The sequence below is a fragment of the Panthera tigris genome, chromosome C1 (genome assembly GCF_018350195.1).
Source record: "Panthera tigris isolate Pti1 chromosome C1, P.tigris_Pti1_mat1.1, whole genome shotgun sequence".
Classification (NCBI taxonomy): Eukaryota; Metazoa; Chordata; class Mammalia; order Carnivora; family Felidae; genus Panthera; species Panthera tigris.
The window spans coordinates 47,332,716-47,357,653 of NC_056667.1; the positions used below are offsets into that span (position 1 = coordinate 47,332,716).

General features: G+C 36.8%; 1 protein-coding gene across 2 annotated transcripts in view; it reads right to left on the reverse strand.

Annotated features, from left to right (window-relative positions):
- MYSM1 (Myb like, SWIRM and MPN domains 1) overlaps window positions 1-20,220 on the reverse strand; it is a 34,328-nt gene extending 14,108 nt beyond the window's left edge. Inside the window, exons 1-10 of one of the 2 annotated variants that reach the window (XM_042997383.1) lie at window positions 20,114-20,220; window positions 15,693-15,768; window positions 13,909-13,979; window positions 12,012-12,089; window positions 11,896-11,919; window positions 10,962-11,039; window positions 10,717-10,795; window positions 7,424-7,522; window positions 4,865-5,637; window positions 698-828 (exon numbers count right to left, since the gene is read on the reverse strand). In XM_042997383.1, coding sequence (XP_042853317.1) covers window positions 698-828; window positions 4,865-5,637; window positions 7,424-7,522; window positions 10,717-10,795; window positions 10,962-11,039; window positions 11,896-11,919; window positions 12,012-12,089; window positions 13,909-13,979; window positions 15,693-15,768; window positions 20,114-20,196 — 1,492 coding nt within the window. In that variant the 5' untranslated portion in view covers window positions 20,197-20,220. The remainder of the gene's footprint in view (window positions 1-697; window positions 829-4,864; window positions 5,638-7,423; window positions 7,523-10,716; window positions 10,796-10,961; window positions 11,040-11,895; window positions 11,920-12,011; window positions 12,090-13,908; window positions 13,980-15,692; window positions 15,769-20,113) is intronic. The other variant, XM_007089875.3, reaches the window with a different exon arrangement.
- Window positions 20,221-24,938: the final 4,718 nt, after the last annotated feature.

Below are 24,938 nucleotides of genomic sequence, written 5' to 3' on the forward strand. Positions count from 1 at the left end.
AGACTGTAAATTCTCTCTACGAGATAAATAAATAATCTCTGATAGGAGATTTTCTGGTTAGCTGTCTTCTCAAAGACAGAACATATTCTTCTGAAACCATGGGTTACAAAGTTCTAATTACCTATCTAATTACCTTATCACAACTATGGTTATTAACTTTCTTCAAAATGTTTGTGTCAAGTTAATTCAATAAAAGTGAAAAATACATTCAAAATCATGCATATTTGAGAAAAACTAGGGTGAAAGAAACTTTCTTCCGTGAAAAATATTTTGGCACCTTTATTACATTTAAGTGTAGAGGCTCATAAATTATTTCCTTTACTTAAACACTGCTAGACAGTATTTCTAGCATTAATACAGATTTTGCATATTGAATGGGCTACTATCAGACTTTTCTTAAAATGACGTTACTTGTACTTGACAAAGAGCTTCATTGTTAAATTATTTCTCCCACTTAGAGAATATTTTTCCTTTTCATACCACCAATTTTCACTGTAGGTTACAGGAAAATGTAGCTTAATCAACAGAAATCTGTTTTACAAAAAAACTTAGTAATACAGTTATTCCATATTATAGCATCTTTCTGAACTCTGCATCTATACTAAATCTGCTTGAATTCTAACCATCAAGGAAGTTAACGGGTGCTCTAAGGATAAAAAATGTTGAGTAAAAGATGTTGTTGGGTTTTTATTTTTACCACATCCAAAATTGATTGCTCCTATCAACTCGAGGTATGTATGAATCCGTCCAATACAATTAACATCCCCACAGTTCTTCAGGCCAGGACGTACTGAGGTCTTATTTAAGTATTTCGGTTTGCATATCTCCCTAATTAAGAGATGGAAGTACAGTTATTTTGGATAAATAAAAACATGAAAAAAGATTTCTGGGGAAAACTTTTAATATTTGAAATATCTTAAAAATTTACCCCCTCTCAATCTGTAAATGTGTAGTAAAAACAATGCTAATACATAATACCCAACTGTACTTTTTCCTGAAATTACCTTTAAATGATACAATAACTTACAAGTATAATGTGATTTTTATTAACTATTATTTTTTTCCCATATGAAATGCCATAGATTCCAGTTATTCCAGGATTTTAAAGTTAGAGGTTTTGTCAACAGATCCAAATTCAAGCTTCAAGAATAAAAAGGGCACTCTGACAACATATCTAAAGTATTTGGTATTAAACTTTTCTAATTTTTAATATATTACTAAGGTTCGTCCACTTTCACTTTGCTGGGCAGTATCTTTTAATTATAAGCTATCTTATAAATGCTTGAAAGTTTTATACCGGTTTTTAATCATTAGGCCAATAAATAAGAGTAAGCACTCTCAGTGGAAAACAGAAATATTAATATTATAGAGGATTTCCAAGAAATCAAGAAATGCCCAAAGTATGAAAAAAATACAAGGTTTACATAATACAGTTCATATTTACTGAATGTACTTATTGTACCATGGCAGATAGAGTTTAAGAGTAGTGGAGAACTTAATAATAGCAGCAAACAGTTCCCGAGTGCTTATGCCAGTACTAACAGTTACACAACCTTCATCCTCACAACAGTTCTACAAAGTAGATTTTATTATTCTTATTTTAGAGATAAGGAAGCAAAAAGTCAAAGGAATTAAAGTACTTATTTGAGGAAGTTAAAGTCAAGATCTACATACAGACATTATAGACCAAGTATTCAGACATTATCATGTAACAGGATTTCTTATTGAATCTTTATTTTATTCCACAAATATTTACTTTGCATCCTACATACCGGGCACTGTCTAGGCACTAAGGATACAGACATGAATATAAAGCTCCCGACCTTACATGCTAATGGGAGGATATATAGGGGCGCCTGGGTGGCTCAGTCAGTGAGGTATCTGACTTTGGCTCAGCTCATGATCTCATGGGTCATGAGGTCAAGCCCCATGTAGGGCTCTGTGCTGGCAGCTCAGAGCCTGGAGCCTGCTTCAGATTCTGTGTCTTCCTCTCTCTCTCTGTCCCTCCTCTGCTCTGTCTCTTTCTCTCTCTCAAAAATAAAATTTAAAAAAAATTTAATGGGAGAATATATATGACTAATATATATTACATATTAATATATTGCTTGTAATCTTATATTAATATATAATTAATTATATATATAGCAGTAAGTGCTAGGAAGAAACAGTAAGAAGGATAAAGGGATAGAGAGACAAACAGGCACAGACTACTTCAGAGAGGGTGTTTAGGGAAGGCCTGCCTAAGCAGAAACCAAATTTAAAACCATACATTCTACAGACATTCAGTGAGGGCAAGAAGTAATTTGTGATACGGCAGGGTATCAGAAATGCCATTGAAAAGATGAGATTTCAGTGTTTTCACTTCAGTGTGAAAGCAAAGGAAACAAATTGCACAAATGAAGGCAAGAAAACAGGAATGAGCACGGTGTAACAAGCTACCAAAAATCTGTAGCAATCTAAAAACAGTATTGATTTAATTAAAGACTGCCCAAATCGAAAGACTTTAAACAAAGCTCAGCATTAGTTTGGTGCTGAACAAATGGTAAGGCCTCTAAAGATCCCTGTTAGTGATTCATCATGCCAACTTTTCCCCTTAACAAAGAGTGCCTTTTATATTTGCTTAGAACAAGCACTGCCCTAAGCACTAGAGGTGTAACAATGAATACAACAGACAAAAATCTGTCCATATGAAGTCTGTATTATCATGGGGAGGGAGAGGGAAGGAAGAGAAGACAATACAGAAATAAAAACGTCGTATCTTCAGTAGTAGTAAGTTCTATGAAGATAAATAGAATACAAACTAAGAGAGTGAGGGGCAGATGTGAGTTATTTTAGATAGGGTGGTCAGTGAAGTCCTCTAATTTCCCTGGAGCAGACCTGAGGGGACAACGATGCATGGTTCACCAAGATCTAGAAGGCAGCATGGGGGAAGCATTCAGGGCAGACTGAAAAAGTCTGAGTCAAGGACCTGAGATGAAGTGTGAAAATTACAAGTCAAGACTGCAGACCCTGAAGTCACCTTCACCTAATGTGACCTGGAACAAGTTCTTTTTCCTCTCTGAGACTCATTTTTCTCATCTGTAGAATGAGGACAAGTTTGTCAGAACTGGAGATGACTTAAATACATTTAAATGCATTCGGGAGGCATTCAATAACAGTGTTAACTATCTTAAAACATTCCCATAAACAGGGGGTCAGTTGCATGTGTTTTTATGGAAAAGATCCTTTAGCTACAAACAAATCAGGTCTTTTCTTTTAAAACTTTAACTCTTCTACTTTTTTTTTTTTTAACACCACCTCCAGTCCCCTCTTCTATTTGAACAGGAGTTCCTGTTCAAAACACTTCTTTCTCCTTTCACACTGTTCTGTTAAATCACATACTCAAACAACATTTAACTGGTGTTATGACTAAGGCAAATGTCATTAGGAAACTACTGCCATATAATTTATACTATCTACATAAGTTATTCTGCCTTATTGAGAATTCAAAATTCAAACAAATGAAATTTGATTAAAGTACCATTAAGTCACTCACTGATGATTCACACAGGTAAAAAAATTTTTTGAGTTATTATTTTGAAGTCCTTCCATTTTGGCCATTCATCCTCTTATTTCCCAAAACAAAATTAGATCTAATCTGACTGGTCTTTTTCAATAGTGTCAATCAGGCAATGTGAAATAATGGAGGAAATGACTGACAGTTAGGACCTGCTCACAGGTCCTCTTTCTGTCAGTGGCTGGTTATATAATCAAAGGCAGGCCCCTAGACCTCTCCTGACCTTAGAATCTCCCAAACACAGAAAATATCACCTGCCTATTTTACAGGACTGTTGTGAGGAATCAAACAACATAGAAAAGCTTTCTGTAAACCGTTAAGTACTATGCGAATAGCAGCTGTTCCTTATATTTATTCTTTCCTTTGAGACCACCTTGCCCAGAAATTTTACTTTTAGCCATCTCAACCATCAGCAAGACAACCACGAGTCAAGAACAAAAATCTTTCTTTTCTGACAAAGCTATTTTAAAAATCAGTCAAATTAATATTGTGTGAGTACTGAAGGTTACAGACAGAATACACATGATTATTTGTTTTCCTTTGGTAATCTTCCGAGGTTACGGCAGAAGTCCTCTGTAAAGATGGCTCTATGCAATTCAGTGTCTCCAGAAGCAGTAACAACAATTATGAATGTCTGGTAATGTCTTAATTAAACTATCACGAAAAATTCAATTTGCAGAGCACTTAGGCTAATAAGGTGGGAAGTTTTTTGGTTTGCGCCCCACCCAACACTAAATAATTCAAATAAAAGGTATTGACAATTCAAAAGATGAACTTTATCTATCAGAAAATTCCTGTATCCTAATGAAGCTAGATGAAGGGATTACTTTCACATTATGTTACAAGTTCAAAGCTGAAAGCATTTATAGCAATTAAGGAAAAGGTTTCTGTAATCTAGCCACATTTAATGACACTATCCTTTCGTTACCAAAATTTTCTCTTTGTACTTACAAGTACATGATAAACTAGGAAAGACATTCTCCTTTTCAAGTTTTTTTCTTTCTGTATCTTCCTAACACTGTCCTAAGAAACTGCTTCTTAAAGCAAATTATCCCTTTTTTCCAGGACCAAATACCCTTAATGAACAGACAGATGGGATGAAATAGCTATAGATGACAATATGTACCAAAGCTTTCAAAGAAAACTTCCTTATGAGAAATTTGAAGTCTTGCCTATTAAATATATTCATATGTTCAAGCTCTCTGCATCACTCGCAATGTAAATGACTAAAACCTCAATAGGCCTCATTAAAATACCCTAGAGTATCAGAAGTTTTAAAACGGTATCTAAAATAGAATTCTTCCTTACCACTGATCCAAAATGTAATTCCTAATTTTCAAATAGCGCTCTGGTGTTTTAGCTTGGCGCCCCTCAAAAAACTCAGGAATTGCTTGTTTTTCTTCTTCTTGAATGGTATTTCTATCTATTTCCACTTCTTGTTCTGGTGGCTTAAGCTCTTCTTCCTCGTGGCTCTCCCCCTCCATTTGGCAGGAAGAATGAAAAAGCATTTCTTCATCACTTAGATCTTCCCGAACTTCACACAGCTCTGGAGAAGGCAGCTGCCTGGCATCGTCTATTACTCCATTTCCATCATGTTTTTCACAGCTTTTCACCAGTTTATTACATTTCTGATCATTTAATTCAACTGATGTTTTGTCACTAGTGCTCTGTTTTTCAGTCCAAAATGTAATTCCTGAGCTTGAAAGTACTTCCATTTCACCCTGCTTTGTATTCTCAAAATATTCCTTGGAAGATTTAGATATGGAATCTTCCTGGTTGTAAGAAGCAATAAATTCTCCTTGACTGGTTTCATGACTTTTACTATTAGGAATGTTTAATAAGACATCACTGCCAGGAATTCTGGGAGGAGCTTGAGAAGTCACCTCATCTGCCTCATCTGTAATGTCTACTTCTTCATCATCAGATAACTTTTCAATTTTTATAGCATTCAAGTTGGGATCAGCATGTCCCCTTAAACCTGATGGCGTCCAGGCCTTTGTGCCTTCATCTTCATTTTTAATCTGAAGACCACTGCTGCTCTTCTGATGTGGTGTTCCCTTCTCTGGACCATCTAATTTTACCTTATTAAAAATCAAGATAAAACCCCCATATTAACATTTAAAAATTTAACCACTGGTACATATATGATAAATACAATTATTAAACCGAGTACATGTCAATGGCATACCTTTATTGTGCTTTTCTTCTAAGGACTGATTCACAACTGCACTTTAAATGTAAAATATCATCATTTCAAATTTCCATAAATATATTTGACTCATTTATGGTCTGGTGATTTTATTAATCAAATAATCATGACCTATGTATAACTACACTTGTTTTTCCATTTTAAGTTTAAAACAGGAATCTGGTGTAGATCAACCAGAGAATGAACAAAAACAAAAAACAAAAAAAACTGTCATACAAAGGGATTCTTTAAGATATTAAAATATTTTTAATGGCTTAATTCTTAGAATGTCAGATGCTTCCACTGATCATTTTTTATAAAGCTAAACAGCTCATTATTTAAAGGAATCTATGTCACATATCTTTATTTAGTAAATTGAAGGTAAATACAGCGATAATAGAAACAACTATTTTTCAAAGGTTCATTTAATAGAGTTCCAGCATTATACAGCTTATAATTTAAAGCATGAAATTATCTTCCATATCTGCTATTATAGACATAAATATCTAGTCAAGGAAAAGAAAACAATTGTCAATGAATATAAAGGATTTAAAATAAAATCTTTACATAAATGGTTTTTGAAAAATCTTGTACATGACTGACATTCCCAAGGATGACAGCTCCTAAAAAAGAGCTTATTGTGATTCTGTATCACAATAGAACCCCAGGATCCAGTACTTGAGGTTAACTGGCTTACTGTGTAAAGAACAAAAGGGTAGGAGGAGAGAAAAACAGATGTGGACATATAGCCTGGAATAGCTTTTAACAATCTTGCTATTTACTCGAAGTCTCCTGTTTTTACCCTAAAAATTCAGATAAAATTTTATATTTCATAACATATTAATGTCTCTTTTAACATCACAGTGTATCCTTTCACCCCAAATCTTTGAGAAAGATTAACACTACAAGATGTTGTGCATGTTTGAGTCTGAGAAGCATGGAAGTGCGAATAACCAAGTTAATCTTTATTCTCTTCCATAATACCTTGGCCATGGTGGGCTGCCCTGTAAATGTTTTTGTTTGGTTAAAGACGGAGCACATGACTGATGTATAATGAATCCATTCCATTACCTACTTCCTATGCTCAAATGACACTAAGAGAAATCTTGTATACAGGGTAAAACCTATTATTTGCATTAAAAGAAAACAGCCAAGTATCACTTAAGACCCTTTCAAATTCTGTATAATTGTGTTCCCAGAACTCAAGCAGAAAACATATTACAATTTTCTAAACATCAAAACTACATGGTTAAATATAGCATAGATTACTTGAAAGGATAAAGCACTAGACCATAACACTGCAACTTACTGAAGTTCTCAGATAATTTTACATAAAAATTATAAAAGTTTCACTGCTGTTAAACAGATTTTAGCATCATGTTAACATTTATGGCCCCTAAGCTCTAATCATTCTTAAAAGCTACAATGCAGCCAATCTTTAAGAAGAAAAGGTATTTTCCAGGAAACAATGACTCCCAATAGCAATACTCAAAAAACTAAAGATATGCTTTCAGATTTTAGAAGATAAACATGTGTTAAGTACTTTATGAATAAAAAATACTTTTATTACAAAAACTTCTTCAGACATTGACTTTAATGCCTCAATTAAAAAGTTACTTTTGCTTACTAATTTTTATTGCAGTTATTATTACTGACTGGGATATTTATATCCTGCTTACCTTATTTTTAAAGTACTGCCTGGCATAACTCTTAACTTGTAAAACAGTGCGACTTCCAATTAGCTTTGCAATTTTGGTCCACCTTCGGCCAAATTTAGCCTATATTATCAAAATGGAAAAGAAATTGATTTTGATTAACTTAATATTCCAAGCAACTGTCACATTAAGAAAAACCTAAAAGAACAACCCATCTTTATTTTCTAAAGCACACAATGAAGTCTCATATATAGCTAAGATTCTTAAACTCATTAGAATCTAGACTTCTGAAAACTGACCAAAATGATTTAAAATCAGTTTTTACAGCTTTCGAAAGGAAGATGCACCACTTATATATTCTTAACACTATGTATTCATATTGCACATTATGAGGTTCCCAATCTAAAAAACAAATGCCTCAAAAAAGGGAGGTTACTTTAAAAAAAAAAAAAAAAAGGGAGGTTACATTTCCCATTTATACAATCAACTGATTATATTCTGACACTGATTTCAAAATATCTTTTTTTTTCTTTTTAAACCCAGATCCATGGGTTACAATACCCATTACCTATCCCATAGTACTTTTACTCTACATGGCATGGCAGTAAACTGACTTACAAGACTGAATCACAAATGATAGGACCTGCAACCAACAGCTTCCTGTAGCCCTGTACTGTTTAAGGCTGTGTGCCTGGGAGCAATGAAGCTGTGACGGGAGGAAAAATGAGACCCAGGGGGGAGATCTGGAGGTTTCTGAAGTACAGAAAGGAATGCAATAAATTTTTTTTAAACTAGATTTGGTGTTCTAACTTTTAAGTTTATTTTGAGAGAGGCAGAGACAGTGCAAGTGGGGGTAGGGGCAGAGAGAGAGGGAGAATCCCAAGCAGGCTCTGTGCTAATAGCCTGTGGGGCTTGAACTCATGAACTGTGTGAGATCATGACCTGAGCCGAAACCAAAAGTCAGATGCTTAACCAACTGAGCCACCCAGATGCCCCTGGGAATGCAGTACAATTTTAAAGCTAAAAGGAATTTTTACGTGTCAACTCTATTACTTGACGTATAAATCTTCACAGTAGTTCTACAACTCAGGTAAGCTGATCTCAGGGCCAGATTTATAGGTCACGTTATGACATTTACAGGTCATGACTTACAGTGGCAAATCATCTTCAAGACCTGACCCAAATAATAAATTAATTATATACTTATTTCTGATATTCATGAGAAAATCTGACACATGAACATTTCTTAAAACTGAAAGTACTTTGGGGTGCCTGGTGGCCTGGTCAGTTACGATTCTGACTCTTGATTTCAGTTCAGGTCATGATCTCAGGTTCATGAGTTCGAGTCCCATATTGGGCTCCGTGCTGACAGTGCAAAGCCTGCTTAAGATTCTCTCTCCCTCTCTCTGCCCCGCCCTCCCTAAAATAAATAAATAAACTTAAGAAAAAACCAAACTCAACGTACTTCTAGGATAATTCTTAGTAAGTATAAATTAAATAATTAACAACTATCTTAAATAATTTTTCTCTTAACACCTAGCTGAGGGCAACTTACTGCAAAATTAGTTATATTTATTGTGGGATGAAGGCAAATGAATAACTTCGTAGCATGGAACACTTCTAGAGGCAGCAAAGATCTGGACAATTGGGGCTGTAGGAGCTTAGGCATTATGAAAACTGGAGATGGTACACTAACAAGGGGAACAAAGAAAAAACTCACCAATTTCAAAATAGAGAAGAAAGAGAGCTCTATGCCCAAAAAAGGGAAAGAAAAATCTTCCTTCATCATTCAGTACCACACAACTCCCTTCCCTAAAGCCTGAGAGAATTCAGTGTATAAACAAACTATATCAACAGGTTAAAAAGGCTGGGAATACAACCAATAGTTCCATGTAGTTTTGTGGGAAAACATTCTAAGTTTAAAATATGTTTATGTATACAAGTAGATATCTATCTATCTATCTATATAAATAAATATATATTTGCTTATATAGGGACAAAATATCTCTGGAAGCATACACAAAGAACAGATGACAATGGTTGCCTCCGGCAATGAGAACTAAAGGCAGAGACAGGAGTGATAGGGGGACTTAACACCCTGTAACTTTAGATACCCTTTGAATTTTGAGCCATGCAGATGAAGCCACTATCATTACCACCAGTGTCAACAATAATCTAAAAATTTACAACCCATTATTGGGTGTATATGTGTGTATATGTGTGCATGCATACACACACACACACACACACACACACACACACACACACACACACAGTCTTCAGTAAGGGGCAAAACACCAAAGCAATCAGCAATCTTAAATAAGTGACTAGTCAATTAAAGTTCAGTTATAAAAATGATAATCATGCAACAGAATGAAATACCAATATAAAAAACATCAACAGTACAGGATAAAAACCTCAGGAGGAGATAAACCTTCAAGATAGTTTATTTATTTATACAAAGACATCACAGAATATATAGATGTCATGGTGATAACTGTAAAAATATAAATACATTTTATTTCCCTCATCTGCAGAAATGTTAACAATGACATTTCAATTTGCATTCATAAGTCCCACATAAATATTACATAAATATCCTATATATAAGTATATATCATTTCAAAATTAGCATCATATGGGGTAACATGTACCTTAAAGAAAAAGATACAACCTACACTTAATAGAAAAAAATTTCCAAATATTTTCTTAAAAGTTTCTTCATGTTAGTAGGAGAATTTTCAGAATTAGAAACTGGCGTACTTTTTTTTTTCTATTATGTAACCTGTGGACATTTAAATCTCAGTGAAACATTCATGCAAAAGAAGTATTTCTGGTCTTCCACTACATCCACTAAAAAAATATTCGGACTGTGTGCACAATGCCAAATATCTGAATAAAAAAGAACTCAGCTCATTATGCAGACCGTTCCAAATATACAAGTTTTTTTGTTTTTCTGGGTTTTTTTCCCCCCAAGAGAAAACATCAGATAAGTATTTTCTTCCTTTTAATCTAGGTAGTTGGTGTTATGTATACAGACAGAGCTCAGTTTCCTGGGTTTTACTAATACCAAAAAAGAGTGGGGGGAGGATGAAAACTATCTAAAATATTGATCCACATCTATTTTAATATTTTAGTAATCTAGACACGAGTTAAAAGGAATTCTCTCATGCTATACTATCAACATCGCCACTACAGAAAGACTCAAGATGTGATCATTAAAAAGAAATCTCTGGTCTCTACAAATTAACCTTATAATTCTATTAATATTGGCTTCTAGAATTATTTTACTATAAATTAAAAATTGCACTATTTACCAGCCCTTGTTCAAACAGCTCTTTTTCTTCTATCGTCCACTTTACTGAGTAACTGGCTGGTTTTGTAGGAGAGTGTGCCCTGAAGGGAAAAAAAGGAATTGCAAAAAAAAGTCTGAAATGGAACATTCCATATTTATGCAGCTAAAGGTTACACAGATAGCCATAGGCTAAATTCAATACTGTGTCTAAGAGTTAAAAAGAAGAAGAAAAAGAAGGCTGCAGCCTCTACCTGGGGGCAGATTTACCCTGTCTTGTATACTTCTCTAGCCCAGGATGATAGGAGCCTCAAAAGACATAATCCTTGGGTCTGAGTGAAGATAACACTAAAAGACATCAAAGGAAGTCAATGTGGTAGCCAGCAGGCTTCCTTACACTGGACACAAAGCAGCAGACGTTAATAAATTTCCAAATCCCAAAAGGTATATGAGTGTTTAAATTGGCTCCAGAAATATTATCTCTTTGATTCTTTCATGTAAATCTATGTAAATATCAAGCAAGAAAAGAAGAAACTGTGGCATTACGTTTATTACTTCTGAAACACAGTCCCTTAAGAAATTAAAAATAAAATAGTGATGAAGCTCATTAATTTAATTCAAGCAAACCATTAATCTTTATTATTTTTCTGTTATTTATTCAGCGAAATACAAAAGCCAAAGTCTGTTCAGTGCTCAAACCTTTGGCAATTGTAAATCTACCCTTTGTAAGTCTACCCTTTGAGGGACCACAAACGTGAAAGGTTATAAACAATAAATAACATCAAATTTCCTTCAATTATAGGGAAAGAATATTTATAAAATATTAATACTTAATTTCTCTAGATAATTTTTGAAGGCCACAAATTCAAATTAAATTTTTGTTTGAAATGAGTGAAAATTAACTGACAGGACAATAGAAATCAAGCCAATTCCTAACACATTAGCAGCTTTAAAACATTTACCCACATATCCCTAGGAAAACATCTTTTCCATAACCTAATGGAATTGCTTATGCAGGACCATAATAGAAATTCTGACATATAAATAATATCATAAAACTATCTTGTGGCATTCCAACATCTGTATAAGAAATTTTGATTTTATATTTTTGTACAACCCAAGGTTAAGAGTTTTTCCACAGGCCAACTATAATTTTTATTTAATTCTCCTATAATTTTAGAATATAAGACATATAAGTACATACATGATTTTTGCTGTTTTCTGTAGACTGCACCACATGAAAAAGAAAATAAGGGAGCTTAGGAACACATTTTTAAAAATACAGTTCATACTGTTAAGAGTATTAAAAATTAATTTTACCTCTTCATGTATTTTTTATCACTTTCCTTTTGATCAAGCCAGAAATTTTCTGGAAGTGACTTTTTAGATAAGTAATACCTGTGTAATTATTAAAGAAACTTTTTAAACAATAATAAAATCATGTAATTTTTAGGTGACTTATATTAAGTAGGCACTCATTATCATGAAAATCACACTTGAACCTTAGCTAAACTAGTTCTTCTTAAAACCCTTCCAGGTCTGCAAAAATTATGATGAAAATACACCTCACAAGGCTGTTATATGGATTAAATATTACATGTGAAATCAAACATAGCACCTGCACAAAATGTGTGCTACAAAAATATTAGCTTCTCCTATATTCCCTATTAGATAGAAGTGGCTAAGAGAAGAATGTAGCCTTAAATGTTTCATTTAAATAATTTTTTCTTAAAACATATGGGAAATGTAATAGATGAATTTGATTGGTTGTCCAGGATTAACTGGGGAGTATGATTTCATAGTTCTAAAGGGAACAGAATTCAGGGTTGTTCTCTACCTTAATTAAAATAACTTAGGTCAAATCTGCTATGGACCCTCCCTCTCAAACTTCTTAAAACTGGCCCATTGTAATACTCTTAGATTAGTCTGAGATGTTCTTCCCTTAACAAATATGGACTACGTATCTTGTATGTCAGGAACTACACTAGGTACTAGGAGCTGAGGACCAAGATACAAGAAAACAAACATCCCTGTCCTCTGAAAGTTCACACAGCTTTCACTCTCATTATTTGTTTCCATATCTGGAAGTGAGCCAATGACCACTTAAATATTCATTGAGAATTGCAAGGTTCAATGCATTAGCCGATAGCCACATATAAACAAAGATTGTAAAATATCTCAGTAATGTTTTTCTATTGATTAAATGCTGAAATGTTATCTTAAATATAGTGGGTTAAATCAAATATCTTAATAAAATTAATTTTAACTGATTTAAATGTGGCTACTAGAAAATTTAAAATGATATATGTGCCTTGCACTATTTTTCTATTGAAAGGCAATGATCTAGGCTGTAGCTATGATGTTGGGGAAAGTAAGAGAATAAGAAAGCCTAAAAGGAGTTAACCTAGGATAACTAAAGGTACACAGACACTCTGAAATCAACATAGCAATAACTGAATAAAGGGAACAGAGAAATTCTGGCTTAACAAGGAGGTAGATATCCATAAAATACAGATGAGAGAGTTAAAAATAAACCTGTTTATCAGACTATTATTAATAATCTTTAAAAATCATAAAACCAGAAATCATTTTGTTCAATCCTTTCATTTTACATACAAGAAAGCAGAGTCCCAAAGAAGTTAAATTGCCATCATCAAATTTAACCACGGACAAGAAGCTAGTGGCTAAACTGTGGATAAAGATCTACGACTTCTGAGGGAAAAAAAAAATCTTCAACCTGCAGTTTTTTGTTTTTTGCTTTTTACTTAGATTCCTACCATGTAACATCTGTAAATTGGTGGAGTAAGAAGTGAGAACTTTTACATATTCTAATTCTGTATCCCTGGGTAAGTTCACAACTCTGGGTTTTAGCTTCTATAACTGAAGATAAAGGCCTGGACTCAATGATCTTGGACATGGATTAAAGGTTCCAGCTGACGTAAAACATCCTATAATTTCTATTCAACATTCAGATAGTATAAAGAGTTGGCTGACAAAAGAAACTCAAACATACTGAGTCAGATCTCAAATTCTGCAGTAAAACAGAACCAAAGGAATAAAATGAGGCTTTTTGCATAGGTAGATAACACATTATGTAACTGCAGTCTGGGGCCAAACAAGATCCATCTAGTAATAACAGTAGTCTCTTTTGTAAGTCTTGCATTTACAGGTTTTTAACCCTGAAAGTTTTACTTTCCTCATGATCATTAAAGGATACTCTTCTTCCAACAACATCTTCTGAATGACAGCTCTGTTCTCTTCACTTATGGTGCTATCCAGAGTCCAAGGCTATTAAAAAATAAATATTTTTCTTTTTATTTACGCTTTTTGAAATTATCTTCTATGTCTTGTTAAATGAAATACATGATACAAGGATTACAAATAATAAAAGCTACCATTTACTAAGCACAGACATGTCTCTGATTCCCACGATAACACTGTGAGATAGGTGTTATTACTTCACTGATGCATCCATGGCCCCGCTAATGTTTCAAGTGGATGAGTAGAGAGTTGGTACACAAGACTGCTGGATTCCAAGGCTCAGGCTCCTGGCCCATGATAAAGTCATAATGGCTGTCATGTACGAAAAGTTATCAGGTAGCAAGCATGTTGCTAGATATTTCACCTATTTCCAAAACTCACCACACTTTTTTCCCTTACGCCACAATCTCTCCTTAAAGGATCATACTCATTTTCAACTCTCAAAACTTAAAAAATTTCAGCTCAGGTCTCTTCTCCAGGCTCCATCTAGACTGTTATATTCAACTGTCTCCTCAAAATGTCCACGTGGATATCTAGCAGGCTTCTCAAAATTAACATATTCAAAACTCACTAACATATACCTTCACCTGCTTCTCCCGTGTTCCCAACTTTGTACCCAGCATTATTAGTCACCTACTTATTCAACCTAGGAATCATCCTGGATTCCTTCCTTTTTTCTCAATCCCATATCCGATCTACCCAGCAGTTCTATGTCCAAAACATAATTAAAATCTGACACCTCTGCCACAACCTCAGGCCATACCACCATCTACTCTTGCTTAGGTTGCCACCAATGTTTCCCAACTGGTCTCTCTGGTGCTACTCTTGCTGCATACAAACATGACAGAGCTCTGGTCTGCCTCTCCAACCCTGCCATTCCCCGCTTTCCCACTACATTCTAGATACTGGCTTTCAAACAGAGCCTCTGTACTGCTATTCCTTCCGCCTAGAATGTTTTTCCTCAACTCTTCATGTATCTACTCCTCTTTGTTACTTGTCAACTTAACTGTCACCTTCTCAGTTTCCTTCAAAGACACCTTCATCTAAAATAGGCTCACCCCATTACTCTCAGCCATCATCTTATGTTCTTCACAGTCTATAATTAATTAGCCTACTTATTTATCACCTGACTCCCTTTTAGAATACAAGCTTCTTGTGAGCAAGACTATGTCTCAATTATGTTTCCCCTGAACTTGGCCTAGTGTGTGGCACACAGTAAGTACTCAATAAATAACTGCTAAATGAAAAAAATGAACCCTGCAACGATCCCCATATTTTAAAAGAAACTGAGGTTCAAAAATCTGGTAAGTGGTAGGGCAAGGATATATACCTAAATCTAGCTGGCTCCAAAGTTGTTTCTCAACAGGCCATTTTTCAAAGTCAAAAGAAGTTAAGACTAAGTTTCTTTTCTCTTTTTTAATGTTTATTTATTTTTTGAGAGAGAGAGAGAGAGTGCAAGCGGGGGAGGAGCAGAGAGAGGGAGACACAGAATCCAAAGCAGGCTCTTGGCTTTGAGCTGTCAGCACAGAGCCCGAGCGGGGCTTGAACCCCTCAGCTGTGAGATTATGACCTGAGCCAAAGTTGGACACTTAACCGACTGAGCCACCCAGGTGCCCCTATTTTTAAAGCAAGAAAAATGTTTATTACCTCTGCAACTGCTGAGAACCACCAAGCAAGAAAAGAGGTACCCGGGCAATAAGTAGTAGCTTAATGCACCTGATATTTTCATAAAATACTTACAATAAGACCATTCTCAGCTCTCCATGATGAATCAAGATAGTGATCTTGTAAAACAGACGCTGTATTTTCATTGCTTCTGTAATAATTAAGAAAATGGGTAAAAAAAAAAAAAAAGGGATATTATGCCAGTTAATGAAAATAATTTACACAGCACAGTGACTGGCAGGGTATAGATGTTACGCAAATATTTTGTTCCCTTCTTCCCTTAACAAACAGACTTACCAGTGCAGAAATGCCTGCTCTATTTCTTTAACCTGTGTTATATACAGTGGCGTTAAGCCACCCTATTTCAACCGCTAAGCAGCTAGTCTGTTCACTTCTGTTTGCCAAGAGTAAACAACTTCAAGAGAAAACAAATACCCCGCAGCAGCAACCACAACATGCTCTATGGCTATGAACTAACACTTCAGAGTTCTTTTGATGTGCATGCATATGAATACAGGAATTCAACCTTACAATTAATTCTTTTAGTTATATCTAAAGCATAAAGGCCATCAACAGCAGCACCATCCTCAAAATGGAACAACAAAACAGTGGATCAAAGAACCAAAATAGAAAATACTCACAGTAAAGAGAACAGAAAACTTGATGTTTTAATAACAACTTATATAATAAAAAAAAAAAATTAACTTGGGTTATCTGGGGGTTTTTCTACATCCACGGGGACTAAACTGTTAATTCTCACTCCTTTCACCAAACTATTAAAAACTCTCTGAAGTCACATTGTTCACTTCTTATGCAAAAAAGCCAAACAGTTAAATTTTAGAAGGCCCAATCTAGGATATAATTAAATTTAATATTTGCTTTTTTATGTCTTGAAGTTATAGTTTCCTAGAAAATTACTGACTTTTCCCAGACCTACTCTAGAGGTAAGAATTTTGTACCTCAGGCTGCAAAAACCTATCTACAGGTTTATACTTTTGAATCCTCAATTAGTTCTACAGTAGTTATAAATTGTGGGACTAATGGATTACGTACAATGAACTAAAAGCAATTAATTTCTCTCTGCTGTTGATGGCAAAAAGGTTTTAACTCAGGTGTTAACTGTGATTTGGTAGCATTCCAAAGGATTCTGAGACTTGTATCAGCAGAAGGAAACCTTTGCGTAAGGAAGTCTGCCAAGGGTGCAGGAGGTGGGACTAGTATCACTTCAGGTTCAATGCAGGTATCTTTTTACAGTGTTCCTCCATAAGGATTACCAACTTCCACACCTCTGGTGTATACATCTGGACACCTACCTGAATCTCCACAGGTAGGCATAAATTAACATGTTTAAATCTTAGTTGAGAAATTCCACCCACATCTGCTACTCTTCCATTATTCCCTATCTCAAAACATATTAATTCCCCTAGTTGCCCAAGCCAGAAATCTGAGCCTGCCCTTATTTCCTCACAATGGACATTCAATTCATTGCCAACCCTGTGGCTTCCTCCCTTTTCAAATCCAGTCCTTCCACTATATCCACGCTGACCTCTTAAGGTCCTGTAGTTTCAGACCCACTTTTCCTGGGTAAGTGCATAAGATAAAGCTGACATGTCATCCACTTCCCCTTATCTTTTTCCATGTATCCCCATCTGGCCCATATGTAAGTTTTACTGTCTCTCACCCAATAAGAATGTTAGTTCTAGGAGAGCAAGGAGTTACTTTGATAACTGCTATATATGTAGGCCTTGCCATATAAAAGGTGCTCAATCAACATTTGTTGAATGAATGAACAAGATAGGTGGAACATGGGTCACCCAGGTCTATAGAGTTACGGAATGAGAATTTTATCATAAACCAAATTAGGGACTGAAGGGAACAGCATGATCAGATTTGGATGTAAGAAAGACTGATCTAACTTCAGTAAGGAATAGAAGGGGGACAAAGAGACAAGTTGAGAGTGAGTGATTAAATATTAAGAGAGGTGACAGTAATTTAGACCTAGGGAACAAGCAGTATGAACAGGAAGAAGTGAATAAACTTGAGAGGATACTTAGAATCAACAGACCTTTAGCAACCAACAGGACAGAAGGAGTGAAAGAAGAGAGGTAAGGAAAAGGGATAAAGTCTAGGTCTGTGCCTTGAATTACTGAGTGGATGGTGCCATTTATTGAACTAGGGAACTTGGAGAGGCAGATGGCAGGTGTGCTGGGAAAAGTTTGTAAGCTGAGATTGAGGTGCTTATGAAACATCCAAAAACAGATTTAGAGAACTAGATAAATGGATCTCAAGCTCAGGAGAGATGTGAGTTGGTGACGGATTTGGGAAACATCAGCATGTTTTAAGGTGTAACTTGAAATAACTGTCATTTTTTTTTTTTATGGTAAAAAATGGTTGAACATTGGCAATATTTTACACGTTCCAATCTACCAGAGAGCAATTTTAAATCTTGAGAGATGGCATAACCAGGGGCTGCGTGGCTAGTGTTAGTTTTTGTTAGTTTTGTCTGATGACAAAACCCCATGGAACACTTTAAGGACAAGCAGAAGAAGAAGAAAAGGAAGATGAAAACGAAAGGTAGAAGTAAAAGGGAAACCAAAGTTTCAATGCCACCTTCTAACTTTGGTAGCTAGAGTTTAGCAAGTACTTAGAAGTGTGTTTTCAATTAATCCTCAACGGTTCCACAGACGTTGTCATTAGCTGTAACTACATACTTCAAGGGGCACCATTCACACTACATTCCATACGCCTGGAGCTCCAACATCAGGGAACACCACTCAGCAGAATATAATGTTAATGATGCTCCTTGGAGTTGGGTAAGGCAATGGGTCTGACCATCAGGAACCAGTAACTTTTGTAATCCTGCTTGCATGAATCTAAGATGATCATAGATGTCACTAGCAGACCCAAGGCTCAAGCACATTAGCAAGAGAAAGGAAAAAGGCAGAAAAATTAAACACAATCAGAAAAATAAAGAACCTATGGTAAAGGGGTAGAGCCAATGCTCTCAGATATTTTGAGTTTCCGAGGCCAACTCACTTCTCTCTGGACTGCAGATAAGTATCCCTTGCTCATCACATGGACTTATTGGGACAAGTAAATTAAGTCATCCATGCAAGAGCACTTGGTCAAAATTAACTTGATCTACACAAATACGAACAATGATTGTTATTAAAGGCTCCTTACTCATCTGTACAGTTTTGCCTAATAGTTTGGGAAAGAATGACTATATGAATTTAATTACTCCTCACATTTTTATACTGCTTTAGTGTTCAGTAGAATTTTAGACGCACTATCTTAATCCCTCACTGGCAAGGTTGGCACTGTTCTCCAAAATTTACAGAGGCCCTAATATTACTTTGGACCATATGAAATTGCCATTTTTTAAGTCAAGAAATGGTCTAAGACTAGCAAATCCACATGGTTCACTCAACCTAACAGACTTCTAAGGAGGCTGTTGGCATTTATAAGCAACATAACTGGCTGAGTTTAGAACTGAGGTCTTCCTATTCCTGACCTGATTCCCGACCCATCTATGCCTCTTCCACTTCTAAAAGGTGACTGGGGAAGCACATTTTAAAAATAGTACGTATCAATTTCTTACTTGGAAAGCAAGCAGCCAAAAGGCTAGATCTCTCAAGCTGGAGATTGTTGCTTAAAACCACATTGGCCTGTTCTCCAAGAATCTGCAAGTATTAATGACCCCTCACTAGGTCCACATAGTACCTTCCACGGGGGTAAGGAGACAGTGAAGAATAAAACATTTACATAGCTTGTACTGTATGCTACAGCACATCCCATGATTACTTCATCTGATGTTCAGAACAACCACATGAGGCACACACCATGACTGTCAGTTTACACATGAGCTGTCTGAAGCTCAGGCAAGTTAGATGTCTGGCCCAAGGTCAGTCACACTGCTAGCAACTGGCAAGTCCGGCCGATGCAGGAGAACCCAGAGCTGTCCTAAAGTCCTATCCCTTCAAGTCAAGCTGCCTTTCAGGAAGTTTTTCACAACTAACCCCAAGTGAAACCTATGGTCAGTAGGGATGAAACGACACGCCCAAGGTCACACGGCTTACAAGCGACAGAATTAAGGATTCTAGAGCTCAGGTCCCACCCAGAGTTCGCCCTTGTTTTAGTTATTGTCCGGAGGGGGCAAGTGGGCGGATTCTGGCGAGATTCTGCGGTGGAGCTAAAGGAAGAAGGAATCTAATTGCTGCAGAGAGTGCAATGTGCTAGGCAAAGTCGGCGCCCTCGCAACATCCCGGTAAAAGGTTAAACAGCCGTCCGACACTGGCCTCAGGTCCCCGCCCGCGGAGCTCAGGTGTATCTTACAGGCGGGATGGGCGCGGCGCCTCCCTGGCCACCAGGAGACTCTGGCCCAGCGGATGGTCTTCCGCTTCCCTGTTCCTTGACGGACCCGCAGCCTTTCCAGGTTACTCTCCTCGCACCCGCGCTCCTCCCCATCCCAGCGACACTCGGTCTCCACGCCTCACCCTGGCTGTGCCGTGGATGGCACCACGTCCCCTTCAACATCCACATCCGCCTCTTCAGCCGCCATGATGGGACCTAAACCCATCCGCCCTCCCGAGAGATCCCGCGAGAGGTGGAAGGATTGGGGTGGGGTCTCAGGCGTCACGGGGCGGAGTTGAAGCCTCGTCCAGCCCCTTCCGTGCAGTGGAGGCGGGGCCTCCAGAGAAAAAAAGGACCACAGTAATGTGCACCTTGGTTCGTTGGACCCAGTGTGTAAAGTCCTTTGGAAGCAGTTTAGGCTTTCTTTGAAGAGATTGTGCCCTCGGACAAATTCTTGGCTCCTCACTTGTCTCATTGGTAAAATGGGAATAATGGTAAGTATCTGGAGTGCTGAAAAGTTCAAACCAGACCTGCTTTGAACAATGAAAGGTGACAACAATGAAAGACCCTTACCTGCTGCTGGTTTTCTTTTTTTCCTTTCCTTTCCTTTCCTTTTCTTTTTTCTTTAAGGAAAAGGATCATTCAGCGATTATATGAAGTACTGAACAGTTTCTATTTTAAAATTCAAAAAATATTTAAGAATGTAACTGATTTTATAGAGATCTTTACAATTAATTAAAAATTCACATTCATAACCATTGATCTTTACAATAACCCAGTAAGGACTGGTATCATCAGTCACATTTTACAGATGAAGGAACAGGCTCAGAAAATTGAAATGACTGGGGCGCCTGGGTGGTTCAGTCGGTTAAGTGTCCGACTTCAGCTCAGGTCATGATCTCACGGTTCGTGAGTTCGAGCCCTGCGTTGGGCTCTGTGCTGACAGCTCAGAGCCTGGAGCCTGATTCGGATTCTGCGTCTCCCTCTCTCTCTCTGCCCCTCCCCCACTCAGGCTCTGTCTCTCTCTCTCTCTCTCTCAAAAATGAATAAACATTAAAAAATTAAAAAAAAAAAAGATTGAAATGACTATCAAAGGATATTTAGCTAGTCAAAGACAGAGCTAGGACCAGAATCTGGGTCTTTTGACCCTTTACTGAGTGCTCACCCTCTACAAATCATGTTAGGAACTGTGAAAGATAAACACCATTTCTCTCAAAGAAATTTTGACTTCTCAAGAAATTAGATATTGGCCTTAAGTATTCATCTACCTTAGGGGCACCCGGGTGGCCCAGTGGGTTAAGTGCTGACTCTTGATTTTGGCTCAGGTCATGATCTCACCATGGTTGGTGGGTTACAGCTCTGCATCAGGCTCCACGCTGAGCGTGCGGCCTGCTTGAACTCTGTCTCTCTCCCTCTGCCCCTCCCCCTGCTCATGCTCTCTCTCTCTCAAAATAAATTAAAAAAAATTTTTTTTAAGTATTCATGTACCTTAGCATTTATCAACTCACATTACTATAACTGTTTATTCACTTGTCTCCTTCTAGCTCTGAACTATGAATTCTTTAAGGACAAAGGCTATATCTGCTAGTCTGCATACTAGTCCCTATACCACCAACATTCAGCATGGTGTCTGACACATCATAGATGCTCAATAAATATTGAAGTGATGAATGAATGAATGAATGAATGAAACAATTTAAGTGTGCTCAAGACAGCCTTCTAACTGACCCAGGCATCCTCTCCACTATCATACCTCCTCCTATCACTTTTTGCTAAGTTGGTACAAAGAACAGAGGACAAAATAACAAAATTTAACTGCCATATCTCTACAATTTCATAGTATATTAAAAGAAAGTTTTTGAATTATCCTATGTTTAGATTTTTCACATCAAAATGAACTTTTGTAATTATTCCAATCCCTGTAAATTTAGTTATTTGTAATAGCTAACACAAACATGAGAAGAACATTTTAGTTCATTATGATGCTCTGCTTTCCATAAACTGAAATCGAATGAATGTCAGAATAACTTTAGAGTAGAAAGGGAAGAGGATGACTTACAAACAGAGAGGATGGGTCATGGCTAGTATGATCACCTCCCATATCCCAGATATTGTGTAGGATAGAATCACTTTTGGGCTTCCCAGGAAATCTGCAAAGTAAATATTATCACCCCTTACCCCCCGCCCCCACCTCATTTTAGAGGCAAGGAAAACAAAATTCATAGAGTTACAGTTATACAGCTGAGTACTAGAGGTGAGATTTCAATCCAAGTCTTTATCCCTCTGTACCTCACTCTATTATATTCTAATTCACAACAAAAAGAATAGGGTCTTTTGGAATACTATGTGAACTGGTATCTTCTCATTTGGTTTAAGAGTAAATTATAACCAGATACTTTTTCTGATCTCTTTGAGGTGCTTAAGTCTAGAAGTGAGTAGAAAGTATATTTTGAAGGTTGGAAACTTATCTTGGGTTAACAAATTCTTTTTCTGTCCCCCATTAATACACTCTATTTCCTTCGTTGGTCCTAAAACAGAATTAGTAAGAGGTGCCATATCTGCAAATCCTCACAAATGTTGTTAGAGGAACGTTCAGTCAATAAAGTGTCTCACATTTTAACTACATTGTGTTTGAATCCATTGGAGAGGCAGTTTATGGTTTCGTTTCTCCCCATTTCTGGTGAAAAAAGATCACTGCATTTTTATTGAAAAAGCAAAGTATAATTGCAATATTAATCCGTAAAAAGCTAGCATGTTAGCATTCATGCTAATTAGCTCAGATTTGTAAAGTGCTTTAAAAGCAGTCACACAACTGCTCACTAATGTTATTGTTATGTTATGATCCGAGCTGTCAGCTAAATGACTGCCAGGGATTCAAAAGAGTTCCCATTTGAAAAATAAAATGGCCAGTGATGAGATAGGAAAACCACTTTATCTATACAGAGGTGAGATAATAGATGAATGCAGACGTAGACTTACTTATGGGCTACACTTGGCAGGCAGTGGATATGGCTTGAATTGTTCCAGGAAAACAAGCTGCATTTTATTTTATTTTCCCTCCCCAGTTCCCTGAAATCACATAAGGTAGCTACTGAAAAAGCTGTTCTCAATATGTTGTAAGGAACGTCTGCCAATGCACTTCTTACATTTTAATTACAGTAATGTTACATCCATCTGACATTATTTGGAAGGGAAAGAAAAGATGCCAATATTAATGAGCTCCTACTGTGTGCCAGCCATTTTACATACATTATTTCCTTATAGCTCTTTGAGGTAAGGAATTATTATTTCCACTTACAGATGCAGTAACTGAGGTTCAGAATAGTTGAGCAATTTACCCAAGGAACGGTAGCTTATCGTTTTTTCCTGACATCGTGCTATCTTAGGTTAGGTTCTAATAGCACCATTTAGAATTGCATTTTTTCTTCTCAGCAACCCCCACTGAAAGGATTATGCCTCTTTCTTAACAGCTCCGGGAGGATGGGTATAGCTGGCCAGGCTTGGGTCACGTGCCATCCAAGAAGCCAGGTGGACTCAATTCCACCAGCATCACGTGGAATAAGGAGGCGCAGTGGCTCCCCGAGCAAAATAAGGGTACTGTTTCCAGAGAGAGGAAGAATGGAGGCTGGGTAAGTAAAACAACAGATGCCCACTATACTGCTCTGTGTTTCAAGTCCCCTCTGTTTCCTCAGGCCCTTAGTACAATCTGTTAACAGCTACAGGCTCATGTCAGCCCTACATCGGGCAAATTACTCAACCTCTCTAGACTGTTGCTTCTTCATTTATAAAACGACCTATGAAATAATCTCCTCCAGAGGTAAAATTCTTTCATCACATTCTTATTCATTTCATGGACATTTAGGAACATTGTTGTGGACAAAACGGGGTTGGAATTGTGGAAGTTTGCATGGGGTTGTGTATGGTTGGCTGCTTAGTTAAGGACGGGCCATAAACAAAATATTCCCTCTGCCTGGAATCGGCAACCCTTCCCCCACTCCCAGCCCATCCACATTCTGGGGCGCTCTGCCGCTCTCTCACCCCCCCCCTCTCTCTTTCCCTCTGAAAGAGCCGGTTCTGACTCAGCTTTAGTCAACTGTTGCCATTTTGGCAACAGAGTTACCAGATCTTCTGATTTTTCTTTTAAGACAAGCCAGAAATCAAGATTAATTTGTGAAAAACAATTCAAATTAAAAAAAAAAACAAAACACTATTGAGCCAAACAAACACTTATGTGGGCTGCATCTGACCTGCAGCTTGTGACTGTTGCCCTAAATCTTTCTTTTGCACTACATGTAACATTTCAGTGTTCTTATTTTTCACAGGTCTGAGTATGGCACTAGACTAAAGTCTTCTTAAGGGCAGGGAACATGTTTCTTTTTTTCTTTTTTAAAGAGAGAGCGTGTGCACATGCAAGTGGGAGAAGGGCAGAGAGAGAAAGAGAGAGAGAGAATCCTGAGCAGGCTCCGAGCTCAGCAGGGAGCCTGATGCAGGGCTCAATCCCATGACCTTGGAATCATGACCTGAGCTGAAATCATGAATCAGATGCTCAACCAGCTGAGCCACCCAGGTGCCCCATGTTTCTGTTCCTCTTTGCATCCCTCGCACGTAGCACAATGCCTGGCACATAATAATCACTTAACAATTTTTTGTTGAATGAGCAAACCAACTACAAAGAATAAAGTCAGAGATTTTTCTTTTAATTGAATACAGAAAACTTACTTTATAAACATGTAATCAATGGATATTTTAAATGAGAACAATATAAATAAATATACATATATATATATATATATGCACACACACATATATATAACAGTTGCATTATGATCCTGACAAAAAGTATACATCCCAACAGAGATAGGAAAAATTATAAACTTAAATAGATTCCCAAAGTCCTTTCTCATTAGTGAAAGAGATATATGAAGATGTATGAAGTTCTATTGCCTGCCTATTTATTTTGTGCACTGC